The sequence below is a fragment of the Misgurnus anguillicaudatus genome, chromosome 16 (assembly GCF_027580225.2).
Source record: "Misgurnus anguillicaudatus chromosome 16, ASM2758022v2, whole genome shotgun sequence".
Classification (NCBI taxonomy): Eukaryota; Metazoa; Chordata; class Actinopteri; order Cypriniformes; family Cobitidae; genus Misgurnus; species Misgurnus anguillicaudatus.
The window spans coordinates 26,284,283-26,300,000 of record NC_073352.2 but is presented as its reverse complement, the minus strand read 5'-3'; the positions used below and the strand labels follow the sequence as shown (position 1 = coordinate 26,300,000).

At 38.0% G+C, this 15,718-nt stretch overlaps 1 protein-coding gene across 3 annotated transcripts in view; it reads left to right on the top strand.

The window, feature by feature from the left end:
• Positions 1–13,858, top strand: part of fstl5 (follistatin-like 5) — a 173,994-nt gene extending 160,136 nt beyond the window's left edge. For all 3 annotated transcript variants that reach the window (XM_055177889.2, XM_055177887.2, XM_055177891.2), the window contains exons 15-16: positions 1,872–1,996; positions 11,657–13,858. In XM_055177889.2, the coding sequence (XP_055033864.1) occupies positions 1,872–1,996; positions 11,657–12,359 (828 nt within the window). In that variant the 3' untranslated portion in view covers positions 12,360–13,858. The remainder of the gene's footprint in view (positions 1–1,871; positions 1,997–11,656) is intronic.
• Positions 13,859–15,718: the final 1,860 nt, after the last annotated feature.

Genomic DNA, 15,718 nt, shown 5'->3' with positions numbered 1-15,718 from the left:
TTTTAATTTACTAAAAACATTAAACGATTAATAAAGGTACAACACTTAACAATACGACTGTAATTTAAAGGTAGAAATATACAAAGTTAGTTATAAGGAAGGATTTATCAACCGCAGTTTAGATTCTGATGCCCGTTTACTGTGTTGTATACGGTAATTTAGGCAAGTTGCGTTTGAAAGGTCAAACACTCAACAAAGCTTATTTTTTATCATATAACTGTGGTATTTAACATTACGTGAATGTAAAAGCAACCTCACAAGCACAATAGAAATATACAAAGTTATTGATAAGGATTTATTAGCCGCAGTTTAGATTCAGATGCACGCTTACTGTGTTGTATACGGTAATTTAGTCACGTCGAGTTTTGTTTCTACTTTAATATACGTATTGTCATTTATGTGTATCATGTTTAGCACCCAGAATCTTTTGTGTCTCAAACATATTTGTGTTCGGCTGCTATTTTTATCACATTAATGTTTTTAAAACATTTCCCTACATGTAAATGACGGGGAATGAAGCTGTCCAATCATAGCAGTGGGTGTTTACGTTCAGGTCTTCAATGCGGCCCACCCCTTTAAACGAACCATTTCTCAAGACAGCCACTAATCCATGTTACAAAATAGCGTATTACTTATTGCTTTTGATGTTTTTGAATGTAAAAACAACGCGAAATACATAAGTAGACATCAATCAACGTCATAAAGCAATAAAATCGACCAATTCACGGCCCCTTTAAAGGTCACATTCTTCCTGATCCCATTTTCAAACTTAAGTTAGTGTGTAATATTGCTGTTAGAGCATAAATAATACCTGCAAAATGATAAAGCTCAAAGGTCACTGCCAGGCGATATATTTTCTTTAACAGAATTCGCCTTTCAAAGCCTACAGCAACGGCCGGTTTGGAATACAGCCCTCTACTTCCCGGATGAATGACGTCAAAGCAAGAGTGTTTGACTAAACTCCGCCCACAGGAATACGTCAATGGCCAGCTAAGCTCAAACGGCTCAGACTAAGCTAAGCTGTTGTCAAATCACAACACACTAAACAAACTACACAATCAGAACTCGTTGCGTATTTCTGAAAGAGGGACTTCATAGAACAAGGAAGACAACAGGCCATTTTGAGGACAGTTAAAACAGCGCTATAGTAAATTGTGTGAAAAATACCGCTTTTTTACACGTGAAACATGAACACATGTTATATTGCGCACTGTAAACACAATCAAAGCTTTAAAAACACAGGAAGAACGGGACCTTTAAAAGATGCGATTATTTTAAAGAAAACTAGAACGTATGCGCGGTGGAGTTCATCATTATTATGAGTTTATGGCTTATTAGGTTGTGTTTAAAATCATGCATGCTGCGTAAATCGTTTGGCGTATGACTTTAAATAACCATGCTAGAGATTTAAAAGCATATTAGGAGCAGTCTGCTCTCCAATAACTCTTGTGCTGCTTTAATGTCATAAACCGATCGGTCCACACAGCACGCATGATAGCGAACACAACTCTGTTATCTGTGGTCGTTTGGGATGCGGTATGTATTTATGCTTCGCATATCAGAGTGTTTTACAGTGACAGTTGAACTTTCGTGTCCTCTCCCGCAAATCAAGCGAACCATACCCAATACCACCTCTTGGTACGCTTAAGCATAACGCATACTGGGAAAGTACGGAGTTATCACACTTGCCAAACAAACCGTACTTTGGGCTCAAATGTGTTCTTGTACAGTACGGTTCACATAATGTGAGTACACCCTAATAAAGTTTCATGAGTAAGTAAATCTCACTGTAGTGTTCGTTTGGATGTCTGTGTGTTTGTAAGAGCTCCAGTGAAATTGGCTGTTACATATGTGACTCTTTCACACATCAGGTGATCAGCCAGGCGAGTGGGAGCACATCTCACCACACCATCCACACTCAACCAGTCGGCCATCGCTTTGACAGGGTGGAGGATTTCTTCATCCCTCCCATAAGTCTCACCATTAATCACATCAGGTAAGAGAATGAGAGAGACCTCCGCTGTATACAGAAGTAACACTTACTTTTAAGAACCATGACTTTTGGCCGCATTTACATTGCATGTTCATGGGGCATACACACCAAACGCGAGTTTTGCGCGAGTAGATTACATACAAAGTCAATGCAAAGATGGGATCAGACGTGTCCTCGGGATATGGGCGGCGCGTTTGCCACGAAAACACGCACTATTCACCTCAAACGCGTCTTCGCACAAGTTGAAAATATTCAGTTAAATCCCGCGAGTAATCTAGAGCGAGTAACATGATGCCCCGCGTTTGGTGTGTACGTAGCATTATGCTGCCTTTACACCAGCCGCGGTAGAGGCGTCAAGCGCGAGTGCTTTTAATGTTAAGTCAATGTTAATATGCGGCGCGAATTGAGCGTCTGGCGCGGTACACACAAATGGTGCTTTTTGTGCATTTTTGCCCGAGTTGAAAGATTTGAACTTTGGCGAATTTTTGCGTAAGGTGACGAAATACAAACTGGTAACTCTCTCAAAAAATGCAACATCAGCCATCTTGCACCACATAGCACTTGTCCCTCCCACAAGAAGCGGATTTTGCCTCTGATGCGCATCAAATGCTTGCTTTTTCCGCACGTGTACTTCGTTCTAGACACGCGAATGCATTCAAACTGTTCAAGTGGCAAACTAGGCGCGGTAGACACGATTTTGACGCCTCAAACTCGGTTGGTGTAAACGCAGCATTAAAGAGTAACTAAACCCTAAACCAACTTTTTTAAGTTAATGATCTATAAAAATGATGATTTATTAGTGCTGTTCATTGATTTTAGTAAGTTTTTTGACATTTGGATATAAAGTGTTTCAATACTGCAATATGGTGTAAAAACGTCTGAGTGCTGCCCTCTTCAGGTTGAACGGTGGCTACTGCAGTTGAATTTTCCTATTGGATGTTGGTTCCAAAAAATGACTCGTGACGTAAGCAGGTTCAAGCTCACCACACACTTGGTACGAGCTTAGTTCGTCCCCTCTATCTCTGTTGGGATCTGCCCACTTTTCTTGCATTTTTCAAATATTGCCAGTGGGTGGAGTCAGGCTCTGACCAGGGGTTTAGAGTGAATCATGTGGTACAGATCAGATATGGCCCACGAACATGTAAGCAGTAAAAAGTGCATAGATTCAGATATGAATCGGATACATGCATTTGTGTCCGCAGTGTAAGCAGACAGATCGGATATTCTCATCTCAAGACGTGTCGTGCATTATTGAACATGCGACGCTGGCAAATTTTAAACTTTATGTCTTGTTACAGAAATAGAGCTCTATAATCTTTTATAATAATTTTGTCTGTGTCAATTGCATATCGTGACATTTACTTCCTCTGTGGTTTTAGCTGTTCCTGGTTAATATGTCTACCTTGAATTGTTTTACCAAGTGTTTAGTGTAAATGCGGATATTGGATACGAGTCACTTTTAAAAAAATGATGTTGGCAGGTCGTCAAAAAATCGGATACAGGCAACAAATCAGAATTGGGCATCAAGATTTGCAATGTAAATCCGGCCTTAGAGACCCACAGTTTTTTTGATGCATGGCAGAATTTCCACTGAAACAGGAAGTATGGGACAAATTAAGTGGCCATCACTCAAAATGTTAGACAACATGTTTTCTGACTAACAGTAAACTTGACTTTAATTGTACCATAAATTTTGTTTCTTAAGCTTGAATTGCACAACAAAGTTGCCAGTTGCTTCAGCTACTGGCAAGTCCACAAAGGTTGGCAAGTAATTCACATCGCTCTATACAGAACCCCTACAACAGAGGATGATTGTTTTTATTGATTGACATTTGGCCCTTTTACTGGAAGCTGGACTTCCTTTGCTAGTGCGACCATATCGAGTGCTATGATTTTCCCCATTTATAGTAATACCACTGCAGCATCTTATTAATATCTATAGTCTGTTCTTCTAACTCTACCCGAGAGAAAACAGCTCTCCGGCGCTCCATAGTGTGTAAATTACATTCAGAGTCTGACATTTAGATCTTAATAAACCATTTTGTGCATTCATAGTCACTCACATGGGGAAGTAGCTTTAGCACCTGTGAAGAGAGGAATGGAGAGTTTAAACCCTGAATAAACAGACCAGGAGACACTGGCTGGATGTGGAAATCTCATTTGAATTGATTAAAATCTGAGTTGAAGATTACTGAGCATGCACTGCTGATCCTCTTACTGTCCCCTGTGTGCTGATGGATGTTTACTTATGCTATCATGTCATGCTAATATAGAAAAAAATAGGGACTCATTTTCGAGCACTAGGAAGCTGCACTTGTTCGCTACAATGAAAGTCACGTTCTTGATAACAAGAACACTGTTGTAAAACATGTTGAAGGTTCAGATTGAAATGACAAATGTCGCCATCTAAGGTTTTTAAATAACACGCCCAGATGCTTGTTGGTATGCAGTGTATATCTATTGGGATAGGGATGTGCATCGATGCATCGCGTTCCCATTAAAAAGACCTGTCTAAAATCGATTCTGAATCGCAAGGCTCCGATTCAGTGTTTCTTGCACAGCTTGTGCATGTACTCCGTGATCAGTAGGAAGTCCTTATCAATCTAAAATCACTACGAGTTTGACTCGTTTATAACGTGCATTTAAAAAAGCAACACTCGTCAAACACAATCATTCAAAATATTCTCTATTATCATGAAAATACCTGAAACAGTCTGAAGAACAGCGATATAAACATGCCTCTAGATATTTCCTGGAATAGTGTTTGTAATGATACTTCTACAAATAGAGTTTCTGCACGAAAGCGCCCTCTGGCTTTTGAATGTGGTGGCATTTCACCGTAATTCATTCAAATTCATTCATTGAGAAAACGCGCATTTGCCTGATTAATTGTCACAACCCTAAGATCTCTAAATATATTTACATTTTCTCATTTTCTTATTTTGAATAACCTTTTTCAGTGAACTTGTTACAAAGCATTATGGTATTTTCTTATCAACAAAGAAGGTAACATAACCTTAACATCCGAAACCGCATACTTCCATAATATATAATATATATTAGGCACAAGCAGTAGGTGAGGCGAGTAGTATGTCCAAATTCATGGTATTCGGTAAGCAGTATAGGCGAAAAGTACCCGGATTAATTACTATTTCCGGCAAGATCCCGAAGTGTTCAGTCGATGGACACTTTACTATGCAGTGAGCCTCTGGGAGAGACGTTATCCAGCGAACAAGAAATGGGAGTTTTATTAAAAAATGTCCGAAAGCGGTAACGCAACAAATCCATTTTGACTAATTTGCGTAAAAATGTGTTTTCTATACCAAACAAGTGAGAAGATAAAAAACACTATTTTATGTTACAAACTTTTACATAGCAACTTTAGGTTATAAAAACATTAAAAATTCAAATTCATAATTTGATTTTCAAAGATTTATTATAAAAACTTAAATTTTTTTCCGCAAAATGCAATAAATCCATGACAAGTTTTTTTTTAATGCTATAAATCTATTGAATCAATATATAAAATGTGCATTCATCTTTGCCATGTTATATTCATTTAGTTATCTAGTGGAATACACTGATTAAAAAAATAAACATTAATGGCATTAATCAAAACACTTACTTTGCTATATTAAAAACACTGTCATTGCTGCTGTCATCCTTGGGATGTCTTCGCTGAACTTTTTTGACAGCGATCAGCTGTAAAAAAATTTGGTCCTGCTCGATTTTCATTGACTTCGAGTAAAATAATGGAAAGTTTTTCATAAGATCCCCTGGGGTCAATGTGTTAGCATGACAGAAGCTTGATGCTCTGGGGAGAACAAGCAACAGCCGGCATTTATCCCTCATCCAAGTGCCTCTGACGTAAATTATTCGATTTTAATGGCTTACGTTTCTTCCCAGCCGTGGAATGGTGCGCTGTGATTGGTTGAGTGGATTTATTGCATTCTGCAGAGAAGGAGGACTGTCGTTTGTCGCGGTTTGTAAAAAAGGGTAAAAGAATGACAGAATAACACGGTGGATATCGGATTTTGCGTAAAATTAAGAATTTACTTTTAAATACTGGCCTGATATAATACTGATTTGCCTGTAACTTTTTTTAATGGTGTTTATCACATTTTAGAACCAAACTCTTCATATATTAAACGATGTTCCTTGTGGTTAAATAGCACTTGTTTAACAGCATACCAGTTAACAAGTAAAAAAGTATATATATATTTATTTATTTATTTACTTATTTATATACTATATAGTACCTACTGTTTTAACAGTCGATGAGTAGGTACTTCATCTAATTCAGTACCTACTGTCACAGTATGCAATTTCAGATGCAGGGTTTGTGTCAAAAATTTGTCCAAAATACTAGCTACAAAACTTTATTAGGTTTTGGCACAGAGCCTTAGACCTTGAGAGGCAAGACTGACAGAGATTCATTAAATCTAATCAATGTAAAACTTATTTGCAACATCTCCATGAGAATTTCCATTCAGATTTGCGTTACTGAGATCCATATAACAATGTGTTTATCTGCAGCACAAGTATTTGTACAGTTCAGGCATAGAAATGTGTGTTCTTACATTTAGTCAAGCACTTGGGTATCTTTTTATAATTTTTTTTCTTCTGTTATATAAATGTTGAACATGTAGCGATACAATTGCAGGGCTCTTATCACAGCAAGTGACTGGCCTTTGTTAAAAGACATTCGAGTGAATTTCACAATAGAGAGTTCATCCGGTGGATACGGCATAATGCACAAAAAACAGTTTCATTTTCAATCCCGCCAGAAACTGAGATTATACGGCTGCACATAAACACACATTTGCTTTCACCTCATAAAAAAGTAAGCAAACCCTACTGTTTGGTTTTACCCCATGCAGCGTTTACACCCATTGATACAAAACCTGTGCGCTAACACTGCAATTCATTTCCTGACATTTGAGTTTAGTGAGTGTCAGCCTTGTTTTTCGTCCGTTGAGAGTATGTACACTTTTTTGGCGCTGTGCCCCGAGAGTCTGCTGGTGACATTCAGAGGTGTTGTCTTGTCCCTGATGGAGTAATGCGTTATAGTGTTCCCGGTTAACGGAATGAAGCATCAGCGCTCTTCCCTGCAATAGAGGTTAACTCATGTGTAAAGTATTATAACCCTTTGATCTTTGCTTGGCAAGGGTCTGAATTTATCACATCAGCATTTGAGAAGTCTTATGTCTTTGTAAAGTCTGTTTATATTATAGGTAGAAGCAATTACATCATTGATAATATAAAGGCAATAAAGATTGAGAGAGGGGGAATATATGCTGTTAGATAACAGACTCGCAAATCATAAACCAGGCTGGATGATTTCATTAGTATTCATAGATTTTAAGTAAAAACGCATTTTTGTCAAATGTGTATACAATATTTTAATTTAATAAATAAAGTTTTGTAGGTAATAAACACGTTTATATAAATAATTTATAAAGCTTTTTTTACTTTATTCTACATCATTATAGCAAGTGGCGATTTGGAGCAGCCCAGTGACTATTTTTTGAAATGTGCCATGATTAAGATAAAAGCTTACAAAAGCCACATTTTATATTATATCAATCTCAAATTTTAAAAATCACTTTGTTAGACTTGTGGCTTTAAGACCATTGATTTTCAATGCTGCTATGGGACATCTATTATATATTTTTTATGAATAGAAAAATATTTTGTGCACAACATTTCAATTCCACTATACTTAAACATTTATAACTTGTTTTTTTTACTTATCTGAAATCTTAAATTCTGAAAAGAAAGTTTTAAGTTTTAAATTTAGTGTGGGCATGTCATTTTCATGATTGAAGCTAAAAATGGGGGTTAGAAATAAAAGGTTAAATGTTTTAAATGGGTCTTCAACAGGGGGTCCGGGATCCCTTGGTATTGGTATTACCCCCTTGATATTAGTATTGCCAGGTGTCTCCTAAATAATGTTTAAATTAAAATAATGATTCAAAAATGCATTAATTGGCTAATAATAAAAATTAAAACTTGATTAAAATTAAGCATTCCACATTCAAATCTATTCCGTAAATTTGAAGTGTTATGTATTATGTTAAGAGTATGTGACTGTGCATACCAAAAAATGATTGTATTAATATATTTATAATGTAACCATTATAATAAAGTATGGAAATCCAGTTTTAGACTAGACTAAAAAAATGTAAGAGCTGTCCAAACTGAAAACAACTTGCGCTGACATTTTTTAAAATATATCAGTGCCCTTTGTTTTGCCTCAAAACGCACACAAGTAATGTTTTAGTAAGGCATGTTTGTTTAAACTAGTTAAATTTCCTAATTAAACTAAGGTCTAGTCCTGGCTTAAGCTAATCCCTGTCCGGGAAACCACCCCTAATTGTGTACAATTTTAGAGCTGAAATAGTATATATAGTATATAAGCGAAGGTTTTTCTGTTAGAAAATCAATTAAATTAAGTCTTTTGTATTCTATGAACCTTAAAAATATACTGTGTAGGTCTTAAAAGTTTTTGCCGGCTATACATTAGGATTGTATAGACGGTTTCATCGGACACACGTGTGGTGACGCGATACGCGCCTGGTCCGAACTTTACTTCCGGTTTCAGGTTTTTAATGGTCTGACTAGTTGCTAAACTGAACTCTTGAACAATACCTCATCGAAATGTTTTGGTTTTTTAGGTAATCTACGTTTTGTTTATTTTGCTTGTTATATAAATAAACTACATTTAAAGTACTTTATTGTTATTTATTCTTAGCGGAGTTTACCGGAAGTTACGTATTGACCACAAAAGCCGCATGTTAATGTTGTTACTGCTGAAACCGTCTATACATCAGTGTCTATCAAAAATGTGTTTTAAACCGCATTTTACATTTACGATTAACCTACGACGGTATAGATATAGATGTTCACTATACTGTAAATGTAAGTGTAGTTGTGTAATCCACAGGAGGATATTGATTTTTAAAAGTATGCTCATATAATAAAATCTGCTTCTGGTAAACAGCAGCAGCAGCAGCGTTATTTGTACTGAACACTGTTGTAAGGGGAAATGCTTTGTGATCCGTGATCCAATAATTACTTCATTCTTTTCCCATTTGAAATGCCTCATATATTTTGAATTCACCCATGGCGGTGAACTGTTGAGGAGGGATTTGTACGGAGGAGAGTCTCTCTGTGACATTTCAGTCAGGTTGTCAAATTATTTCAGCATTTACAAACCTTCACGCTGGGAAAATAGCAACCTACAGGAGTCCTGTTCACGGCATTCATTGACTTCCTGTCACGCTTTTATCCGCAAACAGCCTAGGGGCAAATATGTTTGTGTGTCACCAGTAAGCAATGCATATCGTATTATTATTTCTTTTATTTATTTTTTAATTATACACTAAACCATTTGCACATTCTAATTAGACGTTTTCCAGGTCTAAAGGGTAGGGTGGATAAATATTGAATTAATTTGTATAAATGGAGGTTTGGTGATGAATAAAGAAATGCATTTTTGTTGGTGCGAATTAATGGTTGTTTTGAGATGCCCGAGGTGAAAGCAGAAGACAGCATTGATTTACAAGAGAAAAGTGCTTCCATTAATTGCTCTACATTGGCGACCTAAACAAACCCATGGCATATAACAAACAATAAAACAAGGTTGCAAAAGCTCCATTTAGGTTTCTTTTTATTATATGATGTTATAGCGCTGTGCTGTATATTGACTGTTTTGGTAGGGGCTTTATTGAGCAATGAAAACAGCTTTATTTCTGTGGCAATACATATCTAGAGGACAAAGCTGTGTGTGTCATCTCCAAGAGATGCATGTGACTCTTAAGAATCAGCTTTTGGTGTACAATGGGATACATCATCTCAAGCCCCTGTAGAAATGTTTTGTTCCTTTCTGCCACTGGGAAACCGGTTTCTAATCACTATTCAGTGATGCATGTTTCCCTGTGGCTCTCACAAGGGGCTGCATCAAACATATATCTGTAAAACAATGCTGAATACGTGATTGCAAAGAGCATTTTTAGTAATCCCCGTGGCATAGAAATCTCAGGTCTTTTTACAAAGCATATCTAGAGTTTAGATTGTATTGGAATAACCCGGCACCAAAACCCTGTAGATTTGGATTTTGCACCTGTTTTAGGGAATCAGACACATTTATGTGTATGCATTTGGTAGATTTTGTATCCAAAGTGATTTACGGTGCATAGTACATGCATTCCCTACACTAAAAATGCTGGGTTATTTTCAACCCAGCGTTGCATCAAAATGGGACAAACCCAACCCCTTAAGGGTTAAATTAAATTAGGAAATGTTTATATTTGACCCAACAATGGATTAAAACAACCCATAATTTTGGGATAAAACTGCACAACATGCTGGGTTGTTTTGAACCATAGTTGGGTGATTCTCACGAAATCCAGACTTAGGTGTCCAGCATCAGATTTTTTAATTTTTTTTGCACATATAAGATTAAGGTCTAAACTTACTTTAACCATTATTTTTAGAGGATTTAAAAAATATTTCTTATAGAATTATTTAAATTTTTTAGATTATCATTACCAAAAATTATCATTACCGCAACATGATATTACATTAAATATATGCATTTACAAACTCGTGTTTCGGTAATGAGAATTAAAAAGTTGTCTAGGCACTATGACAAACAAAATTTCCACTTTTATCTGGAGAGAAAAAAATAAGAACTGCTTTTTTGAAAATTTTAGTTCATTGAGGGCTTAAACAATGATTGAAAATTGTTGCGGAGGATGAGAATTTTTTTCTTTGACACATTTATATTCCTTATTATTGTCTCTACATTTACCAATGATCACCAAATATCACATGATTCTTTACTGTAAATGTTTATAGTATAACATGCACTGCACTAAATTACAAAATTAAACACTAAGTATATCATAACAGTGAGACTAGCTTGAGGTGTAACTAATGGACGCATAGCAGCTGCCAGTTGATGGAGCTCATCACTATAATTTGTTTCATCAGTCCATGACAGTCATGCATGCCCGTTGATAGGACATAGACTAAGTGCAGACACATTTTCAAGTGCATAAAGATGAATGTGAGGGTTAGAAGTGTGCGCTGGAATTGATTGTACAGCATGCAGATTTAATTGAGCTTTGTCAAATGCCTAGTTTCGCTTACCACCTTTATTTTTTCTTTGTTCTTCGGAGTGTTTTAAATGGCTAATAATTGGGCTCTTAGGATTTTTCAATGGATAAGACAACGTGTGGATGATTAATTTTTTAATGGAAATCAATTACAGCGCCAGACATCTGGTAGTTTAGCATGGGCTGTTGAACAGAGGTGTGACATTGAATTCTTTTCTCCTACGAAAGTCTCTCGGTAGACCTCACTTGAAACAGTTTAGTATTTGATATCCGTGTCTCAGTCAGGATCTGTTCACACAAAAGCTTACTTTGTTACTTTCCATGTGGCAGGCACTTCTAATCCAAAGCTCCTTGGACATCATTAATTACAGTTTCACTGCCCTCAGGGTAACATTACTCAAGTGCACAATAGCATTAGATTCAGATCAAGGGAGACAACTTGGATGAAGCTTTCATTGGATCAATACAGACCATTTACAATTAACAAGCTTGATTTTGATAAAAATTGAGTTTTCTAATACATATCTCCTCTCCACAATAGGTTTGGTATTATTCTCCACAAGAACGAAGCGGCTCTTCACAAAATCGACCTGGAAACCACCTCCTACGTGAAGAATATTAGTCTGAAGGAGTATGATTGCATCCCACAATCCCTCGCCTACACGCATCTAGGTGGATACTACTTTGTCAACTGTCATCCGGACTCGACAGGTGCGGTACAGCCGCAATTAATCATCGATAGCGTTACGGACAACGTCATCGGCCCCAATAGGGATGTGAGCGGGACACCTTATGTGTCTCCGGATGGCCACTATCTGGTAAGCGTGGATGACCGCAACGGGCTAATGCGTTTACAGCACATGTCGGTGAGGGGGGAAATCGGACAACCTTTTGACATTCACACCAACCTACACCTATCTGATCTCGCCTTCATGCCCTCTTTCACCGAGGCTAACCAGTACAATGTGTTCGGCAGCTCCGGACAGCAGACGGATGCTCTTTTCGTGGAGCTCAGCACCGGTAATGTGAAAATGATTAAGAGTCTAAAGCAACCCACACCGTCAGCGCAATGGCCCTGGACCCGAAAGAACAGGGTCATGACCGGAAGCGGCCTGTTCGGACAGTATCTCATGACCCCTTCCCAAAGCTCCCTGTTTATACTGGATGGGCGCCTGGATAAGCTCAACTGCGAGATCACTGACGTTCCGTTGGGAAACACCGTGGTGTGGGTGGGAGAGGCGTAAGTCATCTTACGGGGATTGAGAGGAAAACAAAAAGGTTACAGTTGCACTGAATTTGGTCTCTGTTTAATTTCTCGAGAACAAAATCTCACTGTTCGAAGCAAATAACAAAATTGACTGCATTGGAAAAGAGATCTTCATAAATAAACGGTATGGCAAACAATTGTTTTGTGTAAGCTAGCCAGGTTTTAAAATCTAATAGCTGTTAAATGGATTCTACTAAAATATTGGATGGTTTCAAACTAGCACTGGTATCTTTTATTAAGAAACTTTGCAAGAATCACTTTTTTGAAGGTGAGCATAGTTAAACGGGTGAATCGATTTAAATGATAATAACAGGGCCCATAAAAACAGCCAAAACAAGGTGATCATTTTCAGAATATCTTTTAAAATACGCAAAATGCATTCGGCCCACTCTTTTCCAGTGCCTTGAAGGAATACTTACTAAAAAAGAAAAGTAATTATTTCCCCCGAGCCCGCGGATTAAATCCACCCTGGCTTTTCTACATGCAGAATGAAATCGAAATTGCCACACTTAAATTTCACCTGTTTATAACTCCTATGGACCCCAAGGCATATCCGGCTTATTATAAAAGCATCATGCTGAAAACCCTTTGCCCACTGTGGAGATTGAGATGTCAGTAATTATGTGTTTGATAACTGTATAAATCCTTTTGAAAAGTTTGGCAAGTGACAAATGAGCGACCCATCAAAATAAGTGGATCGGTGAAACGTCTATTATACAATGAAACCAACATATGGTTATGAACCTACTTAATCTTAGTAAGAGAGTTGTTCCAGGGCACGTAAAGAATACAAGTTTTAGTTAACTCGGAGACACAACAGTCTGCTTTAGTAACCGGTGTGTTGCGTGATTTAATATTAGGCATAATTGCAAGGGTTGTATAGCTTGGGAAACATTTATTTAAGAGTTTTCAATGAGAGTCACGATGTTACATACAGTAAGCACTAACAAAGAAATTTTTGTGTCAGTAGGAAGCACAACTGTGTGCTCACAATGAATTATTTCCTCAATGGACAGAGTCTATGCATTTACATTGACACGCCAGCCAAGAGGCTGCATGGATTAAGCTTTTCCCCCAATATTAGTTATTTTATGTTTTATGGTCTGATTTAGTAATCTGACGTATTTTTGTTTTAGTTTATAGATTTTGTATATTTTGTTCAAATGCTTTTTATTTGACGCCGTTTCCCTCTACAACCACGACTGTTTCGGTTTTAAATCTTCTGTAAATAGCAGATTGGCCTATACGCTCAAATACCATAGCTAGCCTAAATTTTCTTTATTTGTTTCCCTTATTTATTTTTTGTGACAAAAACCTTTGTCTTTGTTCCACAGATGACCAGGTACATTGTGATGTCACACCCAGAGATTTTGTCAGCCCCATGTAGCCATGTATGTTAATTCTTGTGATTGTTATTTATGTAGAAACATGCTTGACATTTTGGCAGTTAAATAAAGCCTATAACTTTGAAAATAAGTATCTGGGTGTTCTTGAATTACGAGTTAATTAGCTTTTAGTGTGGAATGGACTGAAAAATGAATTGAAATGTGAATTTATGCATCAGTACACTGAAACTGATACATTCTGTTAGGGCATAAATGTTTACCTGGAAAGCTTTTAGTAAATCGCTCAGGAGTTATAAAGCTTGAGTGTTGTTTATCTTGCAGAATATCATTATTTACAATCGTGCTCCATTAGACAGCCAAACTTCATTTATACATTTCTTTACAAAAGCTTAACAAAATACTTCTTGTGTTATTTCTCACAAATAACAACATAATATTTTAACCCAGTGGTTCTCAAACTTTTCCCTTCTCGCACCCACCCACATAGAAAATGAATGACATCATAATTTCAAGCCTCACGGTTTGGGTCGGGTCAGCTAACTTTTTGGGGGCTTTTCCACTGGGTGCAGTACGTAGTACCCGCGATACTTTTTTTATTACCACCTCGGTTGGGGTTTCAAGAGACCCGAGCTGATACCAAAATGTGATGCGAAAACACTGTAGATCACTGATTGGTCTGAGCGAATCGTCAATAACAGCGTCATCCGTCCTTCGGATAAGACGTTAAACTGAGGTCCTGACTCTCTGTTGTCATTAAAAATCCCAGGATGTCCTTCGAAAAAGAGTAGGGGTGTGCCCCGGCATCCTGGCCAAACTTGCCCATTGGCCTACTTATCACCCCTCATACTAAGGGCGCACTCACACTATCCATACCAAACCGCGCTCGGGCGCGTTTGACCCCCAAAGCCTGGTTTGTTTGACTAGTGTGATCGCTCTGTTCCACGCCCGGGCGCGGATTGGTTAATCTCTTGCAGGGGTGGGCCGGAGCGCGGTTCACTTGCGCTCAGGCGCAGAAGGCTGTGGTGTGAGCGCAATCGCGCCTGAGCGCGATTCAAAGGTGAAGATGTCAGTTGCCCGACCACTCACCTTCATCTGCCTCCGTAAAAACCTTTTGATGCGCACAGCGGGGTTACATGAATGTCTGAGCTGCGCACGTGACAGATCAACTAAGCAATATGATGACATGTGAGAGGGCTGTCTGTAATTGCGCACCAAATGACTCCGAATAAAAAACACAGACCTATCATTACGGTGGGTTCCAGTGTTAAGAGAGAGATTTACTTCCTGCTTTTTTCAAAACAATCGCATCTTAATGACGAAAGCGCACCCGGACTCGGATCGATAAAAAGTACAGTGTGAGTGCGAGCACCTGGGGGAGTAGGGAGGGGTGACAATCGCGCTGGAGCATAGTTTGGTGTGGATAATGTGAGTGCGCCCTAATTGGCTATATTACTCTATCTCCTCTCCACTAATAAGATGGTGTGTGGTGGGCGTTCTGGAGCAATATGGCTGCCGTCGCATCATCCAGGTAGATGCTGCACATTGGTGGTGGTTGAGGAGATTCCCCCATTCATATGTAAAGTGCTTTGAGTACTGAGAAAAGCGCTATATAAATGTAAGGTATTATTATTATTATTATTATTATCGCTATAATATAAAAGAACAGCTTTACCTTTGTGCTAGCCTGCGCTGTCTCGAGTAAACCTGTTGTCATCTGTGCTTTGCTGTAAGTTCTCAAACTCTCTTTAGGCGATGAAAAACATCAACAGATTGAGAATCAGGAACACCATAACAGTTTTTTCCAGACTTGCAGTTTTGGCGGCACATGTGCGTCACGCACAACCGCATATATACTTAAATGCAACTTAAATGAGGCTCAGCGGAGCGCGTCAACTGACGCCACTGGTGTTTGTAGATACTGTCACGTGAGACAGAGGTAGTGATAAACGCGATGTCCAAACATGTATTTGTGGTGGTCAATTATAATTTT